This window comes from Ailuropoda melanoleuca, chromosome 4 (genome assembly GCF_002007445.2).
Source record: "Ailuropoda melanoleuca isolate Jingjing chromosome 4, ASM200744v2, whole genome shotgun sequence".
Classification (NCBI taxonomy): Eukaryota; Metazoa; Chordata; class Mammalia; order Carnivora; family Ursidae; genus Ailuropoda; species Ailuropoda melanoleuca.
The window spans coordinates 17,500,467-17,521,773 of record NC_048221.1 but is presented as its reverse complement, the minus strand read 5'-3'; the positions used below and the strand labels follow the sequence as shown (position 1 = coordinate 17,521,773).

The following is a 21,307-nucleotide window of genomic DNA, read 5'->3' as shown; positions in this document are numbered from 1 at the left end:
CAGAAATAAAATTGCCACCTTCAGTACGTTAAAGTTATAAAGAACTTGTTTTCAAAGACGTAAGTTCTTCCTTATATTGCCTCATGTGATCATGTTTAACTACTATCTGTGGTTGATTATACAAGAGTATGAATTGCTCCAACATTTGGTATTAAGGTGCTTTTAGTTCTGTTGTTAAAAATGGGGTCATGTGACATAATGATGACTAAATGTTGCTTCTTCTTTGTTTTACAGTTCCAATTCCTGGCAGATTTGATCGACGAGTATCAGGTATGTATTCTCTTTCATAACATACTGCTAAAATGCTGTTTTAAGATGGAATTATTTTAAATAAAAATAAACTGATCTTTTAAATAAAAAGGTAAGTTAGTAGCATTATAGAACATTATAAAACTTACCTGTAATTCTGTTTCATTTTGAGTTCTGAGAATATATGTACATATTTGTCTCAATGTCATTAAAATTTTTTCATGTTCATAATTATGGCTTCTAAAAGCTACCTTTTTTTCAACGCTTCCATACATCACCCAATGCTCATCACAAGTATACTCCTTAATCCCCATCACTTGTTTAACCCATTCCCCCACCCACCTCCCTTCTTGTAACCATTGTCTTCTCCGTAGTTAAGAGTCTGTTTCTTGGTTTGCCTCTCTCTTTTCCCCCCTTTGCTCATTTGTTTCTTAAATCCCACATATGAGTGAAATCATGTGGTATTTGTCTTTCTCTGACTGACTTATTTCACTTAGCATTATATTCTCTAGCTCCATCCATATAATTACAAATGTCAAGATTTCGTTCTTTTTTATGACTAATATTCCATTAAACACACCCCCCATATTTTCTTTATCCATTCATTAGTCGATGGACACTTGGGCTTTTTCCATGATTTGGTTATTGTAGATAATACTGCTATAAATATCAGAGTGTATGTATCGCTTTGAATTAGTATTCTTGTATTTTTTTGGATAAATACCTAGTAGTGTGATTGCTGGGTCATAGGGTAGTTCTATTTTTAACTTTTTTAAGAACTTCCATACTGTTTTCCAGAGTGGCTGCACCAGTCTGCATTCGCACCAACAGTGCAAAAGGGTTCCTCTTTCTCTGCATCCTCGCCAGCACCTGCTGTTTCTTGTGTTATTGATTGTAGCCATTCTGACAGGTGTGAGGTGGTTTTGATTTGCATTTCCCTGATGATGAGTGATGCTGAGCATCTTTTCATTTGTCTGTTAGCCATCTGGATGTCTTCTTGGAAAAATGGCTATTCATAAAAACTACTTTTCATATTATTATTATTTCTGGTATTCTAAAATATGCTGTGTTAACTACTTGCATACATTGTTGACCCATTAAAACTATTCCCTCAATTATGGTGCTGGGTAGCATTCTCTGGTCAGAGACTGAGCATTGCCTGCATTTTTTCCTGTGTATTGCTTTCCAGAGTCAGTCTACACAATAGGCTGCAGGGAGAAAGACACCCTACAGAGGCTTCTCTTCCACCACCATCTCACTGACATAGATGGTGCCTACTACTTTAATTTAGATGTAAAATAGTACTTCAGATTGTTTTATTTGGTACTCCTTTGATTACTAACAAAAATGAATATTTTCCAAATATGAAAAATCTATTTTTATTTTCCTATATGGGACTAATTTGGTAATATTTTTCTCTATTATGATCCAGATTATTTCTTTAATAAGTTTAAGTAAATTTCTATCATGATTTTTAAACTTTTGAAATTTTTAAAAAAGATTTATTTATTTGAGAGAGAGAGAGAGAGAGAGAGAGAGAGAGAGAGAACATGAGCAGGGGGAGGGACAGAGGGAGAGGGAGAAGGGAGAGAATCCCAAGCAGACTCTGCTGAGTATGGAGCCAGATGGAGGGCTTGATCTCACGACCCTGAGATCAGGACCTGAGCTGAAACCAAGAGTCAGATGTTCAACTGACGGAGCCACCCAAGTACCCCACCTTTTGAAATTTTTAATGCAAAATTTTCCTGGTTCATTGTGCTACTTAGTTGAATTTTGCTATTTTTTTTATTGACTCAAAAATTTTAATATGTGACTGGTTCCGTGAACACTGTGGTGCATAGCAAGCTTTCACTAAATATTTATTGAATATATATATATATATATATATATATACATACATATATTCTTTTTTTTAATAATTTGCTCTTAAGCTGAGACAGTCCCCCTTTTTTTTATAAAGCTGATAAGTATATTTTCTGGATGTTTCCTTATAATTAAAATGTTTGACTTTTCGGATACATCTAGAGTTTATTTGACTGTACAGTGGGGATGTTAATGTGTTTCAAAATTGCTATGTGAGCTATATGTATCACATCATTCTTTCATATCCCCTCATTCTGGGAAGGTTTCTTGATTTTAAATTGTCACATGACCTAATATGTAGTGAGACTAGGAATCCCTTTTCTATCCCTCTGTCCTTTTCTTTGAGAAAATCTGCTCATTTATGTTTCAGAAAGCCTTTGGTAAGGTTGTACACCAAAGTCTGTTGAAAGGAGATGGAAAAAAATGTTCTTATGTGTAGAGAGACATTACAGAGAAGAAATAGAGTGGAGATTAAGGTTGGTACGAGATCCATGAGCTATTATCTTCCATTTTTATTCGTCCTTGCCCTATACCCCCCTTTCCCCAAATGATTAGTAATATTTCTTGACATCTGTAGGACAGATCTGGGAGATGGAGAGTACAGTGACATCTCGTCCAGAGGTCACGCATAGTGTTCACGAATTGCTGCTTGAGCTTCTATCAGTGTTGTTCAGGCCTTGAACTCTGTGGAGAGCTCAGACAAGTACATGGTATTATCCCTCCTCCTCAGATTTTACAGTCTTATTGAAGATTTAAAACTTTTTAATATTATTCAGATGTTAAGTTAAAATAAAAGCTTCTTTAAAGAATCCAAAATGATTATGCAGAAGAGAAAATAGCCTGTAGGAACAGCTTATGTTTTTTTAATCAAGACTATGTGCTAGGTGCACAATTTTAAGGTCTCTCTAAATGCCTCCCTTGTGTCATTGAACATAATCCTCACATTAACCCTATGAAATACATGCCATCATTATCGCCACTGTACAGATGCAGAAACTGAGGACAAAGCGGAAGTCAAGTCACTCGGAACAGTCAAGGCAATAATGTGCCCAAAGGTAGCATGTGTCCTAACTACTACCCTTCCTATCTCTAAGGACCCTTTCTTATTACCCTCTGGACCTCTTGGTCAGTTTTCATCTAAATCCCCTAAATTCTCAGCCTGCACACTCTTCCCTCTCCAGCCTTTCATCTTCTGGATCTAGCTGAAGCTTGGCTTACCCTGCAGGCTTCTCAAATGGTGATTCTTCTCTTCCACCTTTCTTTTTTTTTATTTTAAAGATTTTATTTATTTATTCGACAGATAGAGACAGCCAGCTAGAGAGGGAACACAAGCAGGGGTAGAGGGAGAGGAAGAAGCAGGCTCATAGCAGAGGAGTCTGACGTGGGGCTCGATCCCATAACGCCGGGATCACGCCCTGAGCCGAAGGCAGACGCTTAACCGCTGTGCCACCCAGGCGCCCCTCTCTTCCACCTTTCTTGTAACATGGACAGGAGATGGGTAAATGTTTCTATACTCCTTAGTGCTTCCAGACTATTCTCTCTCCCTCCTCCCTACAACCCTCACCTTCAAACCTCATATCATTATATCCTGTCAGCCACTTTCCCTCCTTGTTTTAGTTATCTAATAATCCAAGGGCTGTTTTCTTATTTCCATATAGATGATTCTTTCAATGTCTTGCACTTCCATTCTTTGACCTCTTGTCTTCCACCCTACTTCAGCCACTCACCCCCAGGGTCATACTCTGGAATGACAAGCATTACAACTCTTTTTTTTTTTTTTTAGGAGTGGGACAGAGTGGGGGAGAGAGAGAATCTTAAGCTGACACAGGGCCCGATCTCATGACTCCAAGATCATGACCTGAGCTGAAATCAAGAGTCAGATGCTTAACCACTTGAGCCACCCAGGCACCCCAAGCATTACATTTCTTCCTAGTCAAACAGTGATCCTAATCTCCCACCACCTGCTGTCGCCTGGGCTCTTTTGCTGTCCTGCTCCAACCCTGACAACTTGATTTTCCTTTTTGTTCCTCACTTCATCTGTTACTAACCTTAAATTCCTTGATCAGCAATCATAACCATTCTGTGGCTCATACCCTCAATTTCCTTTTTCCTTTTTACTTGCTTGGCTAAACTATATTCTGTTTAAGGCCAGCTGTCCTTAATTCTGCCTCTGCACCATAGCAGTACTTGATTGAAGGAAAATACACAGCCTTGTTGACTGATCTTACTTTCAGTGCCTGATCATTCACTACTAGTAGGCTCTGGATGCCAGCAGTCACACTGTGTCTCCGTTCTTCTTTCAATCTCCTGTTCTCTCAGACAAGCCTTCATACCTTTTTTCTCCCAAAACCTGCACCTCCTCCTTAGTCCTCATCCCTGGCAGATGATTTTGTTCTTAATTAAGAAAATAGAAGCAACGGATGATAGTTTCCATAGACTCCCACCACCACATCTATCCTTCCTTACCTGCCTATGAGTCCAGTGTCTACCTGTACACTAGTTCATCCCTTCATCCTTCCCGCAGTTACCTCCTCTTTATCCTGCATGCTCTTTATCCTTCAACGGGATTATTCTTATCAGTAGAGAAACAGCATTGACTTCCACTTCTTAAAAAATAAAATAAAACTTTTTTTTAAGATTTTTATTTGACAGAGAGAGACAGTGAGAGAGGGAACACAAGCAAGGGGAGTGGGAGAGGGAGAAGCAGGCTTCTCGCCGAGCAGGGAGCCCGATGCGGGGCTCAATCCCAGGACCCTGGATCATGACCTGAGCCTAAGGCAGATGCTTAATGGCTGAGCTACCCAGGCGCCCCTAAAATAAAACTTTATTAAACCACTCTTCCCTCTCCAGCCACCACCCTTTTTTTCTCCACATCTTTACAGCAAATTCCTTGAAGGAGTTGTCCATATTTGTTGTATCTAGTTTCTCTTCTATTCTCTCTTGAGTCCAGTCTAATCAGACTTTTGCTCATGCACGTGCATTCTCTCTCTCAAATGAATAAATAAAATCTTTTTAAAAAGAGATTTATTTATTTATTTGAGGGGGGTCAGGGGGAGAGGGAGAATCTCAAGCAGACCCCCCACTGAGTGTGGAGCTGTTGTGGGACTCGATCTCGGGACCCTGAGATCATGACCTGCGCCAAAATCAAGAGTCAGGTCCTTAACTGACTGAGCCATCCAGGTGCCCCGCAGCCCAGTGTTGTAAATGTCTCCTCCTGTTGTTAACCTTTTACATGATTTTAGTATCGTTATGCCCTCTTACTCTTGAAGAGACAGACCAAGGATCTGGGACACAGAGAAATAGTGAATGAGTGGTGGGTGGATCCACGCCCAGACCCCAGTGCATGTAGTAGCTTTAGAGATGAGCTCTTCCCCCAAAGCAATGGAATTGAAAAGCTGTGCCTTCCAAGTTTAAGTTCTAGCAGAACAGTCCTATATCTATCATGTGATAAATTCATTAAATGAAGAGAGTTCATAAATTCTTTAACGGCAGCATTCTTAAAATAGTCCTAAAGTACTATTAACTGTCTCTGAGTTTGAAATGTTAGTCTGATTCTGTTAATTAAAAAACTTCACCCCCAGAAAACCCTTTCTTTTATTAAATACATGTTGAAGCTTCAAAGCATTTTAATAGAAATTTGTGTGTTGACATCATGCCACATCTGGGCAGGGAGTGTCTGACTCTGGTGATGACTGTGACCAGTCAGTCGGTAGAGTCTGCCGAGAATGTGGTGCCACGGTAGTCACTCATGTCTGCACAGTAGGTGCTCTTCCTTCCCCAGGGGTCCCTGCCTTTGAAGGCTTGCATGCTTATAATGGACTGAAGTACTGATGTTTGTCTTACTATCCTTTCACAGTATTCAGTATTTTTTCCACCAATGGCTGTCTTCAGGTGAAATATTACCAAGCATTACTGAAAATAATTGAGAGGGGCGCCTGGGTGGCAGAGCGGTTAAGCGTCTGCCTTCAGCTCAGGGCGTTATCCCGGCGTTCTGGGATCGAGCCCCACGTCAGGCTCTTCCGCTATGAGCCTGCTTCTTCCTCTCCCACTCCCCCTTTGTGTTCCCTCTCTCGCTAGCTGTCTCTATCTCTGTCAAATAAATAAATAAAATCTTTAAAAAAAAAAAAAAAAGAAAATAATTGAGAAAACCCAGGGTTACATACTGAATTGTGTCCCCCTCAAATTCCTGTGTGAGGCCTAAGCCCAATATGACTGTATTTGGAGAAAGGGCCTTTAAAAAAAAAAAAGAGGCAATTAAGGTTAAATGAGGTTATAAGGGTGGAGCCCTAATCCAATAGGCTTGGTTTCCATATAAGAAGAGGAAGAGATACCCGGAGTGCGCCACAGAGACAAAGGGCCATGTGAGGACACAGCGAGAGGGCAGCCACCCATGAGCCAAGTGAAGAGGCCCCAGGAGAAACAAAATGTGCCAGTTCCTTGACCTTGAACTTCCATCCTCCAGAACTGTGAGAAAATAGATTTCTGTTCTTTATGTCTCTCAGCCTGATATTTTGTTATGGCAGCCCAAGTTGACTAATACACACAGGCTGAGTCAGCTTTTCATGGGAGCTAGCAGGAGAGCTTAGAGCCTCCGACTGTGACCAGGATCTGAGCTCATTTCTTTGTAGAAATGAAAACGTTTTCTCTCACCGGCACATTTTAATGATTCACATTTCTGGGGGCGCCTCGCTGGCTCAGTGGAGTGTGCAACTCGTGATCTCAGGGTTGTGAGTTTAAGCCCCACGTTAGGTGTAGAAATCACTTAAAAATAAAATCTTTAAAAAGATGATTCACATTTCTGGATGACAGAAGCATCAATTAAAACTTAGAAGAAGAAATTGTGCTGGATAGTCTCTTGTCACTTTGTACAGTTTCATATTGCTGAACAGTGACATCTGGTGGAGAACTGTGACAATACAAATTCCCGGGAACAAGGGATTGTGCTCTTTCAGTCTTCATTTTCGGTGGGTCTTAAGCATCTCTAGTGACACTTAGTGTTGTTCTGGAGGCTTCATAGGGGATCACACAGACTCTGGGGCAACAATCACATAAACAGTTAAAAATGGACTTTTTTTTTTTTAAAGATTTTATTTATTTATTTGGCAGAGATAGAGACAGCCAGCGAGAGAGGGAACACAAGCAGGGGGAGTGGGAGAGGAAGAAGCAGGCTCATAGCAGAGGAGCCTGATGTGGGGCTCGATCCCATAACGCCGGGATCACGCCCTGAGCTGAAGGCAGACGCTTAACCGCTGTGCCACCCAGGCGCCCCAAAAATGGACTTTTATATGAAAGATGAGAAGAGTGATCTTGGATCAAGACCAGGAAGAAGTAAGGAGGTTGGATGGAAACCGAAAAAGCGAAGGGAAGTGAGTCTGGAGTTCAAAAGAAAAGGGAAAAAATTCAAAACCAGTTTTGAAAAATAAAATAATGCTTTTCCATAAATAGAAACATTAATAAGTTTTCTGGAAATAACTATTTTTGTTTAAATCACAGTGCTGTACCTTAAGACTTGAAGACTGTAACATCTGCCTCAGTTATGTTAATGTCTAAAAACATAAAAGTGAGGGGCACCTGGGTGGCTCATTTGGTTAAGCATATGACTTGATTTTGGTTCAGGTCATGATCTCAGGCTCTGTGCTCAGCGTGGAGTCTTGAGATTCTCCCCACCCCCCGCCCCCACTTGCTCAGGCGCACATGCATATGCTCTCTGTCTCTCAAAATAAATAAAATCTTTCTTAAAGACCTTTGAGTCTTTTTTAAAAAATAAAAATATAAAAACAAGCTAAGTCATTAAAGTACTTTCCTTCAAAATCAAAGGAAAAGCAAGCCTGGTGATAGGCCGGCCCAAGACTGCATCATTATCAGTAAAATCCTGTCAGTCTTAACCCTGCAGGCTTATTATTTTAAACTTTTTAAATGAGAATTTCCATACATATGCAGAAGTAGAGAAAGTTATTATAATAATACTCATGTACTCATCTGTCTCCAAAGTGAGGGTTTTTTTTTTTTTTTAAGATTTTTGTTTATTTATTTGATAGAGACACCGTGAGAGAGGGAACACAAGCAGGGGCAGTGGGAGAGGAAGAAGCAGGCTCCCAGCGGAGGAGCCTGATGTGGGGCTCGATCCCAGGGATCCGGGATCAGGCCCTGAGCCGAAGGCAGACGCTCAATGACTGAGCCACCCAGGTGCCCCCAAAGTGAGGGTTTTTAAATGCATTTTTCTAGGAACACACTTTGAGTTCCTGGACCAAGGAGTAGCAACTGGAGTACACCAAATAAAGGTCAGCTAGGAGACTCTTTCTGAAGTAGAATTTGTTGTATTCATTGGGTAAGAGGTGAAGGAAGAAAGTCATGACGAGTTGCCAGTTTCTGGCTTAGAAAACTGGGCTGCTTATGACAACGCTAATCAAAAGCACAGAGAACCAAGAGGCTTGCAGTTTAACAGTGTCTCCCCTCAGTGCGGCTTCCTCAAATTTCCTACCGAAATACCTATGAAGAGGCAAAAAGTGGCAGTATTAATGTCTGGAAACTCAGGAAGGTGTGTGTCTTTTTTTTTTTTTTTTAAGATTTTATTTATTTATTTATTTGAGAGAGAGCCAGAGAGCACAGGGGGAGCATCAGAGCGAGAGGGAGAGGAAGAAGCAGGCTCCCTGCTGAGCAGGGAGGAAGGTGTGTGTCTTAATCTTTAGGACAGATCTGAGATAAATGTAGCCTTTGGAATCGGGAATGACTTGGAGAAAGTTAATGAGTCCTTATCTACATCCTATTGTCCCTTCCCTGGCTCAGCTACCCAAAGCCTGGACCAGCCAGGGACGAGGCGGACCTTCCTGCAGAACGTCACCTGATGCTGGTTTAGGGACCAGAATGGTTATTTGTCCTCTTAACTCCCTTCTCCCTAATTTTTCTCTGTGTAAGGATATTGGATCTCTGTTGGACAGGCAGAGTAGTGATGGCATTACAGTATAGGAGGTGTGGCCCACACTAGAGTACTGCAGGCTAGGCAGGGAAGGGACTCCCGACTACATGACATACCATTTCTCAGGTTATTCTGTGAGTTCAGAGAATCAATAGAAATGGGAAGCTGGGATGCAGCTAGACCAAGGCTGCAGTGAGTAAATGTGTCTAAGAAACCAGGGGTTAAATCGAGAGCAGTGTGTATCAGCTTGTCCCCTAGTTGTTAGCCATCACACAAATGCATTGAGTGTAGGGTCAAGAACCATTTGCGTTCCTTGCCTGCTGACTTCCTGGTTCATCCTGCTTTTGTTTCCCTTTGGGAAAAAAAAATAGGTAAAAAAAACTTTTGCATATATACTAATATTTATATATTAATTTTCCCCTCTTCTTAGCTCTCCTTCTTTCTCATAGACATCCTTTCTTATGGAAGGGATAGCACACTTCATATATTCTTCACCTTGCTTTTTTTTCCCCTAGAACTCACTTTTAGCTGGTGGAGATCTTCCTCATTCTTTCTTGTAGCATATTATTCAGATAGTTAGTTATGTCATATTTTTTGGGTAGTTCTATCATTTCCGATATTTTGCTATTACAAACAAATGTTCAGTGAATATTTTCTGAATCTTTGAATTACAACAGAGACAAGTCCTGCAGGCAGCCGGCACAACAAACACAGGCTAACTACAAAAAAATCAAGTTGATTTTAGATTTATATAATATATTGTACCCAGAACAAAGACTGACACGTAGTATTCATTTTGTTTAAAATTCGTTCTTATTTTTAAGTCATTCATACGAATGACTTAATGAAAAGAATGATGTTGAGTGATTCTTTTCATAATTATTCCATATGCATATCCATGTGTTTATATTGCATATGTTGTACTCTCTGGTTTTCCACCTCTGCTTAAAAATTCAGCAGAAGACAGCACCTCCTTGCTTGTCCTTGCCACCACCATGAGATCTACTCTATGATATATTTTACCAACTCTCTCCTATTTGGGACTACCAATCCCTAGAAAGCTGGCATTTTAGCACCTAATAGAACTCCTGGCATGAGTAGGTACTTAATATATTTATTAATTGACAAAAAGACTTTAAAAATCATTACAGCTTTAGAAAACAGTGAATAACAGGAAACCATGTTCACTTCCTATTTTTCCAGTAAAAGTACACGTCTGTTTTATTCACTTTTCTCTTTATGTTTTTCTCTCCAAATTTAGTCTGTGCTGAGACCTACAACCCTGATGAGGAAGAGGAAGATACTGACCCAAGGGTAAGAACTGCTGCGAAGGCCTTAGGTAGAATTGTTTTATTCCCCACTCACTCCCCTCCACCTCTACATCATCCTGATAATTAAAGTAAATACAAATGAACATCTCAACAAGATGCGACTTTTTTTATCTACCAGATTGACAAATATTAAGAAGAATGAAAGCAGGACTGGTTGAGGTTATGGTAAGATGGGGTGCCTAGCTGTAGCTGTCAAAGCCTTAAACACAGTCAAGCCAACTGACTCAGCAGTTACCCGAAGGAGAATTCATCCCTAACAAGTAGCTGGATCCTTCCCAAGGATGTATAAACAGAGATCGTTGCAGTGTTGTCATAGTAAAAAATGAGAACAGTGCCCCCAAATAGGGGATTACCAGGAGCTAAGTTATGGTACATTCAAATTAAGAGAATCTGCAGCCATTTTCTAAAATAAAAAATAATTTAAAAAAATATTTATCTGGGGCATCTAGCTGACTCAGTCGGAAGAGCATGTAACATTTCATCTTGGGGTCATGAGTTCAAGCCCCATGTTGGGTGTAGAGATTACTTAAAAAAGTAAATAAACTTTAAAATACATATATATATATATATATATATATATATCCATCTGTGTAGTATTTATTAGTACAAAGAATTATTTCTGGGTGGATATATCCCAGATGTTAACAATAGTTGTGGCAGGACTACAGTTCACTTTTGGTCTTTTCTTAAAAACTCAGATTTTTTAAAACTTTTGTACAATTACCAAATTATTTTTATAAAAGCATATCTGAACCACCATTTTTAAAAGATTGATGTTATAAAAGAAGCTTTAATAATCTTTCAAGTATGCCTTAAAATGAGCAGAAAGATTTCTGAAAGATTTCTGAAGTATTCTAATAATAAAATGCTACCATTGTGTGAATATAATAGATATGTAAATTTAAAAATTTATTCTGGATATTATAAAATTCTTGATGACTTTTAAAAGTTAAAGCAGTTTAACAGTTTTTATCCATGCATTCCCTCTGTCCCTAGAGGGAGAAGCACCTGGGTGGCTCAGTCAGCTAAGCATCTGACTCTTGATTTCAGCTCAGGCCATGATCTCAGAGTCATGAGATGGAGTCCTGCATTGGGCTCCGTGCTCAGCGTGGAGTCAGCTTGGGATTCTCTCTCTCCTCCTCCCTCTACCCCTCCCCCTACCAAAAAATTTAAAGCATTTTTTTACTAAATTTTTAATATCCCAAATTTAAAATACTTAATACTTTTGACATCTGTTATTTCTCATCAGATTAAGAAATGTACTTTTTTTTAGTACTTAGGTCCCTAAATTATAACAGCAATACTAAGCACTAATTATTTTTTTAGCTCAATAAACATTTATTTAATATCAGTAATAATAATAACAGTTTTTTAGCACCCACTAAATACCAGGTACTGTTTTAAATACTGCATGTATTATTTAATCCCTCTGACAACTCTAATTTAGTAGATACCACCACCGCTACTACTAAACTGTTAATGTTTGAACTCCAGCATGTACAGCCATTATTTACTTGCCGTCTCCACTTAGATTTCAATAGGCAACTCATGCCGAATGTGAGCTCCTGATTATTTCCCTTTAAACATTCTTCTCCACCCATGGTCTTCCCCAGCTCAACTCATGGCAGCTCCATTCTCCCAAGGGCTCAGGTCCAAAACTTGAGGATCACCCTTAGCTCCTACATTCAGTTTTCCAACAAATCTGATGGGCTTAGTCTTCGAAACATATCCAGCATTCTCCTCCTTCTCAACACCTCGTGGCTACCACCCCGGTCCTGACCACCACCATCTGGCGCTGGAATAATCACAGGAGTCTCTTGGCTTCCACTCTTGCTTCCTTCCCTCAAGGCTGTTCTTCCAGTGTGAGCCTTTAAAAACATTAGTCAGATCTTTTTCATTCCTCTGTCAGAACCTTCAAATTGCCCCATGTGGCTAGGGAAAAGTTGTAGTTCTGTGACCTACAGTGCCCTCTGTGGTTTGGGCATTACCCTCACCTAACCCCCCGACTTGGTCTTTTCCTGATCTTTCACCCTTGCTCTGCATGAGTCATACCTATTTCTTGGTTCTTTCTCAGACATGCTCCTCACCTGCCACAAGGCCTTGTTTTCACTTATTGTTCCCTTCGCTTGAGGTGCTCTTGCTGTACAGATGTCCACATGACTCACTCCCTCAGGTCATCCTCATTGCCTTGAGATCTCCACACAAATGTCACCTTCTCAGTGAGGCCTCATCCGCCCACTCCACGCACACACTTTTTTATCACCCTTCCCTAACTTATTTTTCTCTTTAGCCTTGTCACTTTCTAACATATTTTACAGATTTATTGGATGAGAGCGGGTGTTTTTATCCATGCATTCCCTCTGTCCCTAGAGTTGGAACAGTGCCTGGCACCTAGTAGATGCTTAGTATCTGTTGAATGAGCAAATCGATAGCCTTTCGCTTTACAGATGAGGACGCTGAGGCTCCCAGGGGGTAACTGACTTGCTGCTAGTCACACAGTCAGTGAGTGGCCCCAGGGTGAGTGCTCTGCCCCTGTCACATTGCCCCTCCGTGGTCAAGGCACTGCTTGGTGTTTGTGTAGAATTAAAGTCATAATAAACATGCTCTTAATTTTCCCCACTTTTTAGGAGAAGAAATTTACTGATCTGTAAAGTCAAATTTTAAAATGGAATAAAATATTTCTGTGCTTTCATTTGGATTGGCAGGTGATTCATCCTAAAACTGATCAACAGAGATGCAGACTTCAGGAAGCTTGTAAAGATATTCTCCTTTTCAAAAATCTTGATCAGGTAACATTGGTTTTTAAAAATATTTTTGTCTTTTAGCTTTTCTCCTGTTTGTCATTTAAACAATTTTTGTCATCTTAGCCTCAGCCATATGAGGCATAAAACTTCAGATTCATCTTACTTATAAATGTTTGCATTGCATTGCCTATCATAACTCATAATGAGGTTTTCAGATGACTTCTAGTATTTCTCTGAATTGCTTTCAGACTTCCTCCATGAAAATACCATCTGAGAACCATACAGTTTGGTCATGTTGAAAGGAAATGTTCAGGTTTGCATGACCCTGACTTAGTTTGGAGGGTCTGAATTTATGCTGCAGAGTAATTTCTCCAAAGATACTAGTTATGGAGTTCTCTTCTCTGGTAGCAGTTAACCCACTGGAGGTGTGTGACTTCTCAGGCCTGAGACGTGGAGCATCTCTTGTGATTACTTCTCAGCAAAGACCTCAGACATGGGGAGTGGTGTGTGTCTGCAGGGCTCTGGTACAGGATCTATGCTTGGTCCTGTCTTCCCTCCCTTGGTGGAGATAGAGAGCAGGGGCTACCTCATGAGGACAGAGAATCTTCGAATTTCATTACTTCTCTACTTTGAGAGCCACATGCTGAAGCTGCATGAGTGGCTGAGGTACTGGGCCTCCTGGAGAGTCCTAGAATGTGCAGAGACAAGAAGGATGGGATTAGAATTCCCCTACTACCCAGCTCCTGCAAATAAGTCTTTTAATGACATCCTCACAGCCATCCCTGGTATCTGTAAACCAGTCTGGTAGCTGTGTGGTTATAAGAATAGCCAGAGCTTTATTAGTCTCAGGCTAAATAAAACAAGGACCATGACCTCAAGGAGAGGCTGGTTGTGAGAAATACTGGTCTGTGTCTCCTGTTTTCCCTAGAAGATCCATCTGTATCAATGGAAAGAAGAGTTGCTTTTACCTACTGAACAAAACCCCTTGTAAATTTTATATCATCAGATGTTCTAAAGGAAGTTGCTATGTCAATCTAATATTCAGAGTTTTTTTAGTGTTGAAGAAATCCATTTTACCATTTTATTTAAAGCTAAAATGTCACGGGGCGCCTGGGTGGCACAGCGGTTAAGCATCTGCCTTCGGCTCAGGGCGTGATCCCAGCATTATGGGATCGAGCCCCACATCAGGCTCCTCCGCTGGGAGCCAGCTTCTTCCTCTCACTCCCCCTGCTTGTGTTCCCTCTCTTGCTGGCTGTCTCTATCTCTGTCGAATAAATAAATAAAATCTTTTAAAAAATAAATAAATAAATAAATAAATAAAACTACAATGTCAGATGTAATTATTTTTTTCTAACATTTTTCTCATGAAAATACTCAAACACAACAAAGTTGAAAGACTTCTCTGGAACACATATTTATCCACTGTGTTGATTCTACGATTAACATTTTACTGTGCTTGCTACGTTATATACCATCTACCCATCTTTCAGCAAAGGGGTTGGTAAACTTTTTCTTAAAGAACTAGGTAGTAAATATGCCTGTCACAACTACTCAACTCTGTTATTGTAGCAGGAAAGCAGCCACAGACAATACATAAATGAAAGGGTGTGACTGTGTTCCAGTAAAACATTATTTACAAAAACAGGCAGCATTTGCTGGCCCCTGCATTAACCTATCTTACTTTTTTGGGTTCATTTCAGAATAAGTTGCAGATATCATTATACCTTCCTTTAAATACTTTGGCATGCATATCATGGAACTAGAGTTCAATATTTGTTTATAGTCTTTTTTTTTGGGGGGGGGTCCAGAAAATGAGCTTTATTGCAAGCGCCCTCGGGCGAAAGAGCGATGAGTTGGGGGAGTCACGCCCAGGGCAGGGCAGCGAGGGTGTCCTTCAGGAGGAACTTTATTGTGTGCACCCTTGGGCAAGGTTCCGCTACTCCGGAGGGGGGAGTCGGGGAAGTCGCCTGTTTATAGTCTTTTGATAGAAAGTTTGTATACAATGAAATGCCTAAATTTTAAGTGCGTTCACTGAGGTTTGAGAACTGTATACACTTGGGTAACCCAAATTCCCTAACAAGTTGTGGAACATTGCCACCACCCCAAAAAATTCCCTCGTGCCCCCTTGTGATCAATTCTGGCCCCCCTTCTCTCAGAGGCAACTACTATTTTTTATTTATTCTACAATAAATTAATTTTGCCTCTCCTAGGATTTCATATAAACGGAATCATACAAAATGAACTCTTTTGTGTGAGACTTCCTTCAGTCAGCACAGTTTTTGAGGTTCATCCCTGTTGCATGTATCAGTAGTTCAGTTCTTCTCCTTTTTCACTTTTTATTTGGAATTAGTTTTAAACTGACAAGAAAACTGCAGAAATAGTGCAGAGTTCCCATATACCCTTCATCCAGCTTCCTCTAGTATTAACATCTTACCATAACCATAGGGCAATGAGCAAAACCAGGAAATTAACATTGTTACAATACTATTAGTTAAACTACAAACCTTATTGGGATTTCTCACTTATGGTTTTCTTTTTTCTCGTTAAGGATCCAATCACATTTCATTCTTCTTTCTCTTCAGTCTGTCATGGTTTTCAGTCCTTTCTGGTCTTTCATAATCTTGACACTTTGAAGAATACTGGTTTGTTGTTTTATAGAATGTACCTCATTTGAATTTGTCCAGTGTTTCTTCATGACTGGAATATGGATATACATTCTTGGCCTGACTGCTACAGATAGTATATTGTGTCTTTCTCAGTCCATGATGTCAGTGTGCCTTATTGCTGGTGATGTTAGTTCATTCCTTTTTGTTGCCGAGTAGTGTGCTGTTATATGGAAATACTAGTTTGCTATCCGTTTTTTTTCCCATTTCTCTTCAGTAAAATACCTGAGGTCTAAATTGCTGAGTCATAGGGTAGGTATATGTTTGATTTTATAAAGATCTGCCAGATCTTCTTCAAAGTGGTTGTACCATTTTGCATTCCTTCAACAATATATGAGATTCCCAGTTGCTCTATATCCTTACCAACATTTGATATTGTCTGTCTTTTCAAATTTTACCCATTCTGGTGAGTGTACTTGTTTCAGTTTTTAAAAATTTATTTACACCTACATTGGGTGTAAAGCTTATTTAAAAAAATAAAACTAAAAATATATGAATAAAATAAAAATTTATTTCCCAAATTTCTGGTTTTAAATTTTCAAATTTCAGAAAAGTCAAAAGAATAGTACCAGGAACACTCATGTATCCTTACCTAGACTGACCAGTTGTTAACATTTTGTCACATTTACTTTCTTTGGTGTGTGTATGTACACACGCATAAGTATATATGAACTGCTTTTTTTCTTTGTTCTGAGCCATTTATGAATATGTTTAAGACATCTTGACTCTTAGCCACTGAATACCTTAAGATGTATTTTCCAAGAACGAGGATATTCTCCTACATTAGCACAAGACCATTATTAACAGTGATGCAGTAAGTAATGTTATCTAACACCCACTCCATATTCAGATTTTCCCAGTGAAGTTCTCTACAGCCTTTTTGTTTTGTTTTTCAGTCCTGAATCGCATGTTGCCTTTGTTTGTCATGGTGTCATTTTAGTCATCTCCAACCTAGAACACCTTATTCTATGTCTTATGACACTGATGTTTTTGAAGAGTCCAGACCAGAAGAAGAGTTACTCAGAATGAGAGGCTGCCAGTGGACAGCCCACAGGCCAGTTACAGCTAGAATATGTTTGGTCTGTTTGGGACATGAAAATTTGAATTGTTACCTGTATTTAAACATGAGATTTCTGGCAACACTGGGCTCACATTCCATGTGAATGCGGAATGCACATGAATAGCACTACCTTTTTAGTATTTGCCAGCTTGTACAGTATTCAACACACATGGAACTGTGGAACTAAAGAGATGCTTTTAGCGGTAATCGGTTATTTTAGGTGGTGCAGTCACGCTGACAGACACTAAATCACATGGAATTACGCAGCAATAAAATTTTTCCTTGCCACGTCTTCAGTCCACATTCCTCCAAGGAGAAAGTCTTTCTTTGGGCTAAAGCTGGTTTTCGTTAGTGTCCCCTGACAGTCACTAATCTCCCTCCCTGACAGAGGGATGCTGGCCCTAGACAGAGACCACTGTTTTGTTCGAATTTAATAGCATTGTTTTGTTTTCACTACATTAACCAGTACAGTTAGTTACCTTCTGGTTATAGCAGGTAATGATAAGTAAGCAATTGTGTGTGTTGTATATAAATGTTTGAAGCAGTAGTAGCTGTCCAATAATCTCAATTTTTGAGTACCTCTTGTGTGATACTTTCCTTAGATTTTTCTTTTTTAGTCATAAAAATTAATGAGCTAGAAACTATTAAACCCTTTTTAAAATATGAATTAACTGAGGCTCGGAGAGGTTAAGTGATGTGTGTGGCTAGTCAGAGCAGTTGTTGTGCTGCTCTGTGAGGTAACTTCTAAGTCCCTCCCAGCCCTTTAGATTTGATGATCCTGTTAAGATCATCACCTATAGGAAGGTGGCATTGCATGGCTTTACAGATGACATAGTGGAGCCATCAAGGCACCTGACAGTCTGTGGGTGTGACTGGGAGAATGGGCACCATGATTTAGATACCTGTGGTTGTATAAATTACGGAATGTTTTTAAAAGCAGTACTGCCTCAAAAAAACCTTGGCAACTATGCTATATATATGGAGGTACAAAGCTGAATGGTCAGAGGAAAACATTTGTTTCAGGCAGCTTTAAGGATTTTGCTTGAATATGGAGAGCAATCTGATACTCGTACTTCCACTGTGTAGTCGCAAACTGAGATGAGCATAGTCATTTTTTGCCAGCAAATGTAAAAGCCATCTTTTCTCTTTGTGTGTCTGCGGTGCAGGAACAACTTTCTCAAGTCCTTGATGCCATGTTTGAAAGGACAGTCAAAGTTGATGAGCATGTCATCGACCAAGGAGATGATGGAGACAACTTTTACGTCATAGAACGGTAGGAGATGGAGCTTTGCAGATGTGTGGCTGCGCTTAGTACGATTCCTGACGCAAGGCATGTACTTTACCCTATGCTTTGCAAGCATACAAGCTTCTTAAGGCTTGTATGGAATTTAAGAAACAAAACAGAGGATTACAGGGGAAGAGAGAAAAAAATAAGACAAATCAGAAAGGGAGACAAAACATAAGAGACTCTTAATCATAGAAAACAAACTGAGGGTTGCTGGGGGGATGGGGTAACTGGGTGATAGACATAAAGAAAGGGCATGTGATATAATGAGCACTGGGTATTATATAAGACTGATGAATCACTGACCTCTACCTCTGAAACCATAATACATTATATGTTAATAAATTGAATTTAAATAAAAATAAATTTAAAAAGGGGGGGGAAAGAGTTGGGTGCTTAACTGACTGAGCCACCCAGGCGCCCCAAGAACTTCTCTTAATAAAAAGACATCATGAAAGGGAAAAAAAGGAAAAAAAAAAAAAAGCTTGTCCCTGCCCCTCTATCTAATGCTGTCCTGAGGCCTCAGTACAATCCATATTTGGGTTGCCATTATCAATACTAAAAAGTAAGATGTGCAAGATGTGCTTTATAAACATGTTATTTGCAGTGTTCAAGTGAATTGATTTCATAAAGAAGCCATTTTGCTCTGTTGTCATCTGGATCTTTTGGTCCCAGCCTAATTTTACACATGAATACACTGCCTCAGTTTCCATGTCCCTGACCCCAGGTATAAGCCATGTTGGGAGACATGACATGTGGGTTTGACCTGTTGGCCTTAGCGTGTCGTCAGCTGTTAATATCATCTTGGGGGCTGCTTCTGACCCCCTCTCAGACCTGAAAGGAACCACCCTCACCAGATTATCTCCTACAGAATGCCTAGAAATGGTGTCACTGGTAAAAGGGTCTCTTTAAGGAATTGTTTATATGTTGTTAATTATCTGCAGAAACATTGACACGTTTAAGTTTACCTCAGTGGTGTATTGAGAGTGCCTGTTTCTCTAAATGCTTGTCAGTTCTGAGTATTATTCTTTAGCAGTCATTACCAGTCAATAGGTAGAATGTTGTACCTTTTGGTTTCTTTATTTTAATCAGTTCTATAACCTAGTTTTCAACAAACTACAAAAGAAGACCCATGCAGTCATTTCAATCCCTTCAGGAAAAGCATTTGACAAAATTCAACTCCTTTTCAATGTAAAAACTCTCAGCAAACTAGGAATAGATGTGGTTTTACACCAAGCAGATGAAAGGAATTTTTTTAAAAAACCTATGGCCAACAACGTAGTTAATAGTGAAAGATTGACTGTTTTCCCCTTAAGATCAAGAACAAGACAGTGATATCTGCTCTCATTACTTCTATTCAGTATTATACTGTAGGTCCTAGACAATGCAATGAGGCAATGAAAAAAGGAGAAGAAAAAGAGGGAGGAAGGAAGGGAGGGCTTATAGATTACAAAAGAAAAAGTGAGACTGTCTTTGTTTGCTGATGACATGATCCTCTCTAGAAAATCCCAAGCTACAAAAAAGCTACTAGAACTGATAAGTGAGTTTAGCAAGGTCACAGACTACAAAGTCAGAATGCAAAAATCTATTGTATTTCTGTATACTAGTGAAAATCTTTTGGAAGTTGCCTATTTTATATCATATGTACCTTCTATTTCTGTACCACCTGCCAGGTCTAAAATTTTTTTGTTAGAAATAATAAATGAAATTATTTCTTGTTATACTTCCAGGGGAACCTATGATATTTTAGTAACAAAAGATAATCAAACTCGCTCTGTTGGTCAGTATGACAACCGTGGCAGTTTTGGAGAACTTGCTCTGATGTACAACACCCCGAGAGCTGCAACCATTGTCGCCACTTCCGAAGGCTCCCTTTGGGGACTGGTGAGTTAGAGAAATGATTCTTCTAGTGTGTCATAGTGTTAATTCCCCTTACTTCGGGGTTTCCTGTCCTTGGGCTGTTGGTTCACACTATATTTTATAGCTAGTTCTCTGAAAGACATTATGAAACATCTTGTACCAGTGTGTTTTTCCATTTCTCTAAAATGATTTGTCAACAAACCATTTACTCCAAATTGCAGGGGAAAGACTGGGTCTTATAATCTTGTAGTCATGTCAGTTCTTATTACGTTTTCTGTTTATGTTTTTATCAGACAGGTAGAGACAAAGGGGATAATTTTCTATACAAGAGGCAGCCTAGAAAAATAATTATCATGGAAAGCTCTGCCAACAGTGTTTTCCATTTCTAGCTGTCCCAGAATGAACTTTTGTCCATGGCCACCCATCCACTTGTTTATTGGTCCATACCAATATCCAGTAGGTTTGGATGACTAGAAAGGCTGATGGCCATATTCTGGGAAAGAGAACTTTCCTAGAGTGTCTGTGGCACAGCACTACTGTGATCCCTATCCTCTATTATCCATGGTCCACTTTGCTTCCTTCAGCATCAAGCCTTCAGAATCTGTAACTGTCTTCTTTCTTAAACAAATAATTATCCTCTTGTACAAATCCCAAATTTCACTTTTAAGATATTGACATCTGTGATAATTTGTTTCCATTTACTTTACAAGCAGAATTAAATGTATACCATAGCATTATCAATATAGTTCTTCAAATGAAGTCACATTTTAAAGACATAACAGAGCACTTTCCTGTAATATATTGACGTAGAACTAAGAATGTCTTGAGAAATGAGAGACATAATGGCTTAAGAATAGATCACACACTTGGGGACCTAGTGGTTGAAGAACTCAAGGATAGTGGTGCCTGGGTGACTTAGTTGTTAAACGTCTGCCTTCGGCTCAGGGCGTGATCCTGGAGTCCTGGGTTTGAGCCCTGTGTCGGGCTCCACCTCTGGGAGCCTGCTTCTTCCTCTCCCACTCCCCCTGCTTGTGTTCCCCCTCTCGCTGGCTGTCTTTCTCTCTCTCTCAAATAAATAAATAAAATCTTAAAAATAAAAGCAAAACAAAAAAACAACTCAAGGATAGGGGCTCCTGGGTGGCTCAGTTGGTTGAGCATCCGACTCTTGATTTTGGCTCAGGTCATGATCTCAGGGCTGTGCACGCCTTGCTTAAGATTCTCTCTCTCCCTCTGCCCCCCGCTTGCATGCTCACTTGTTTTCCATCTCTCTCTCTCTCTTAAAAAAAAAAAAAAAGAAAAAAAACCTCAAGGATAGCTCATAGATCAATAAGTAATG

The 21,307-nt window shown here is 39.7% G+C and overlaps 1 protein-coding gene across 1 annotated transcript in view; it reads left to right on the top strand.

Moving 5' to 3' along the window:
* PRKAR2A (protein kinase cAMP-dependent type II regulatory subunit alpha) overlaps positions 1-21,307 on the top strand; it is a 96,664-nt gene that overhangs the window by 51,896 nt on the left and 23,461 nt on the right. The window contains exons 2-6 of the mRNA XM_011233354.3: positions 235-270; positions 10,290-10,342; positions 13,065-13,148; positions 17,993-18,099; positions 19,842-19,995. Coding sequence (XP_011231656.2) covers positions 235-270; positions 10,290-10,342; positions 13,065-13,148; positions 17,993-18,099; positions 19,842-19,995 — 434 coding nt within the window. The remainder of the gene's footprint in view (positions 1-234; positions 271-10,289; positions 10,343-13,064; positions 13,149-17,992; positions 18,100-19,841; positions 19,996-21,307) is intronic.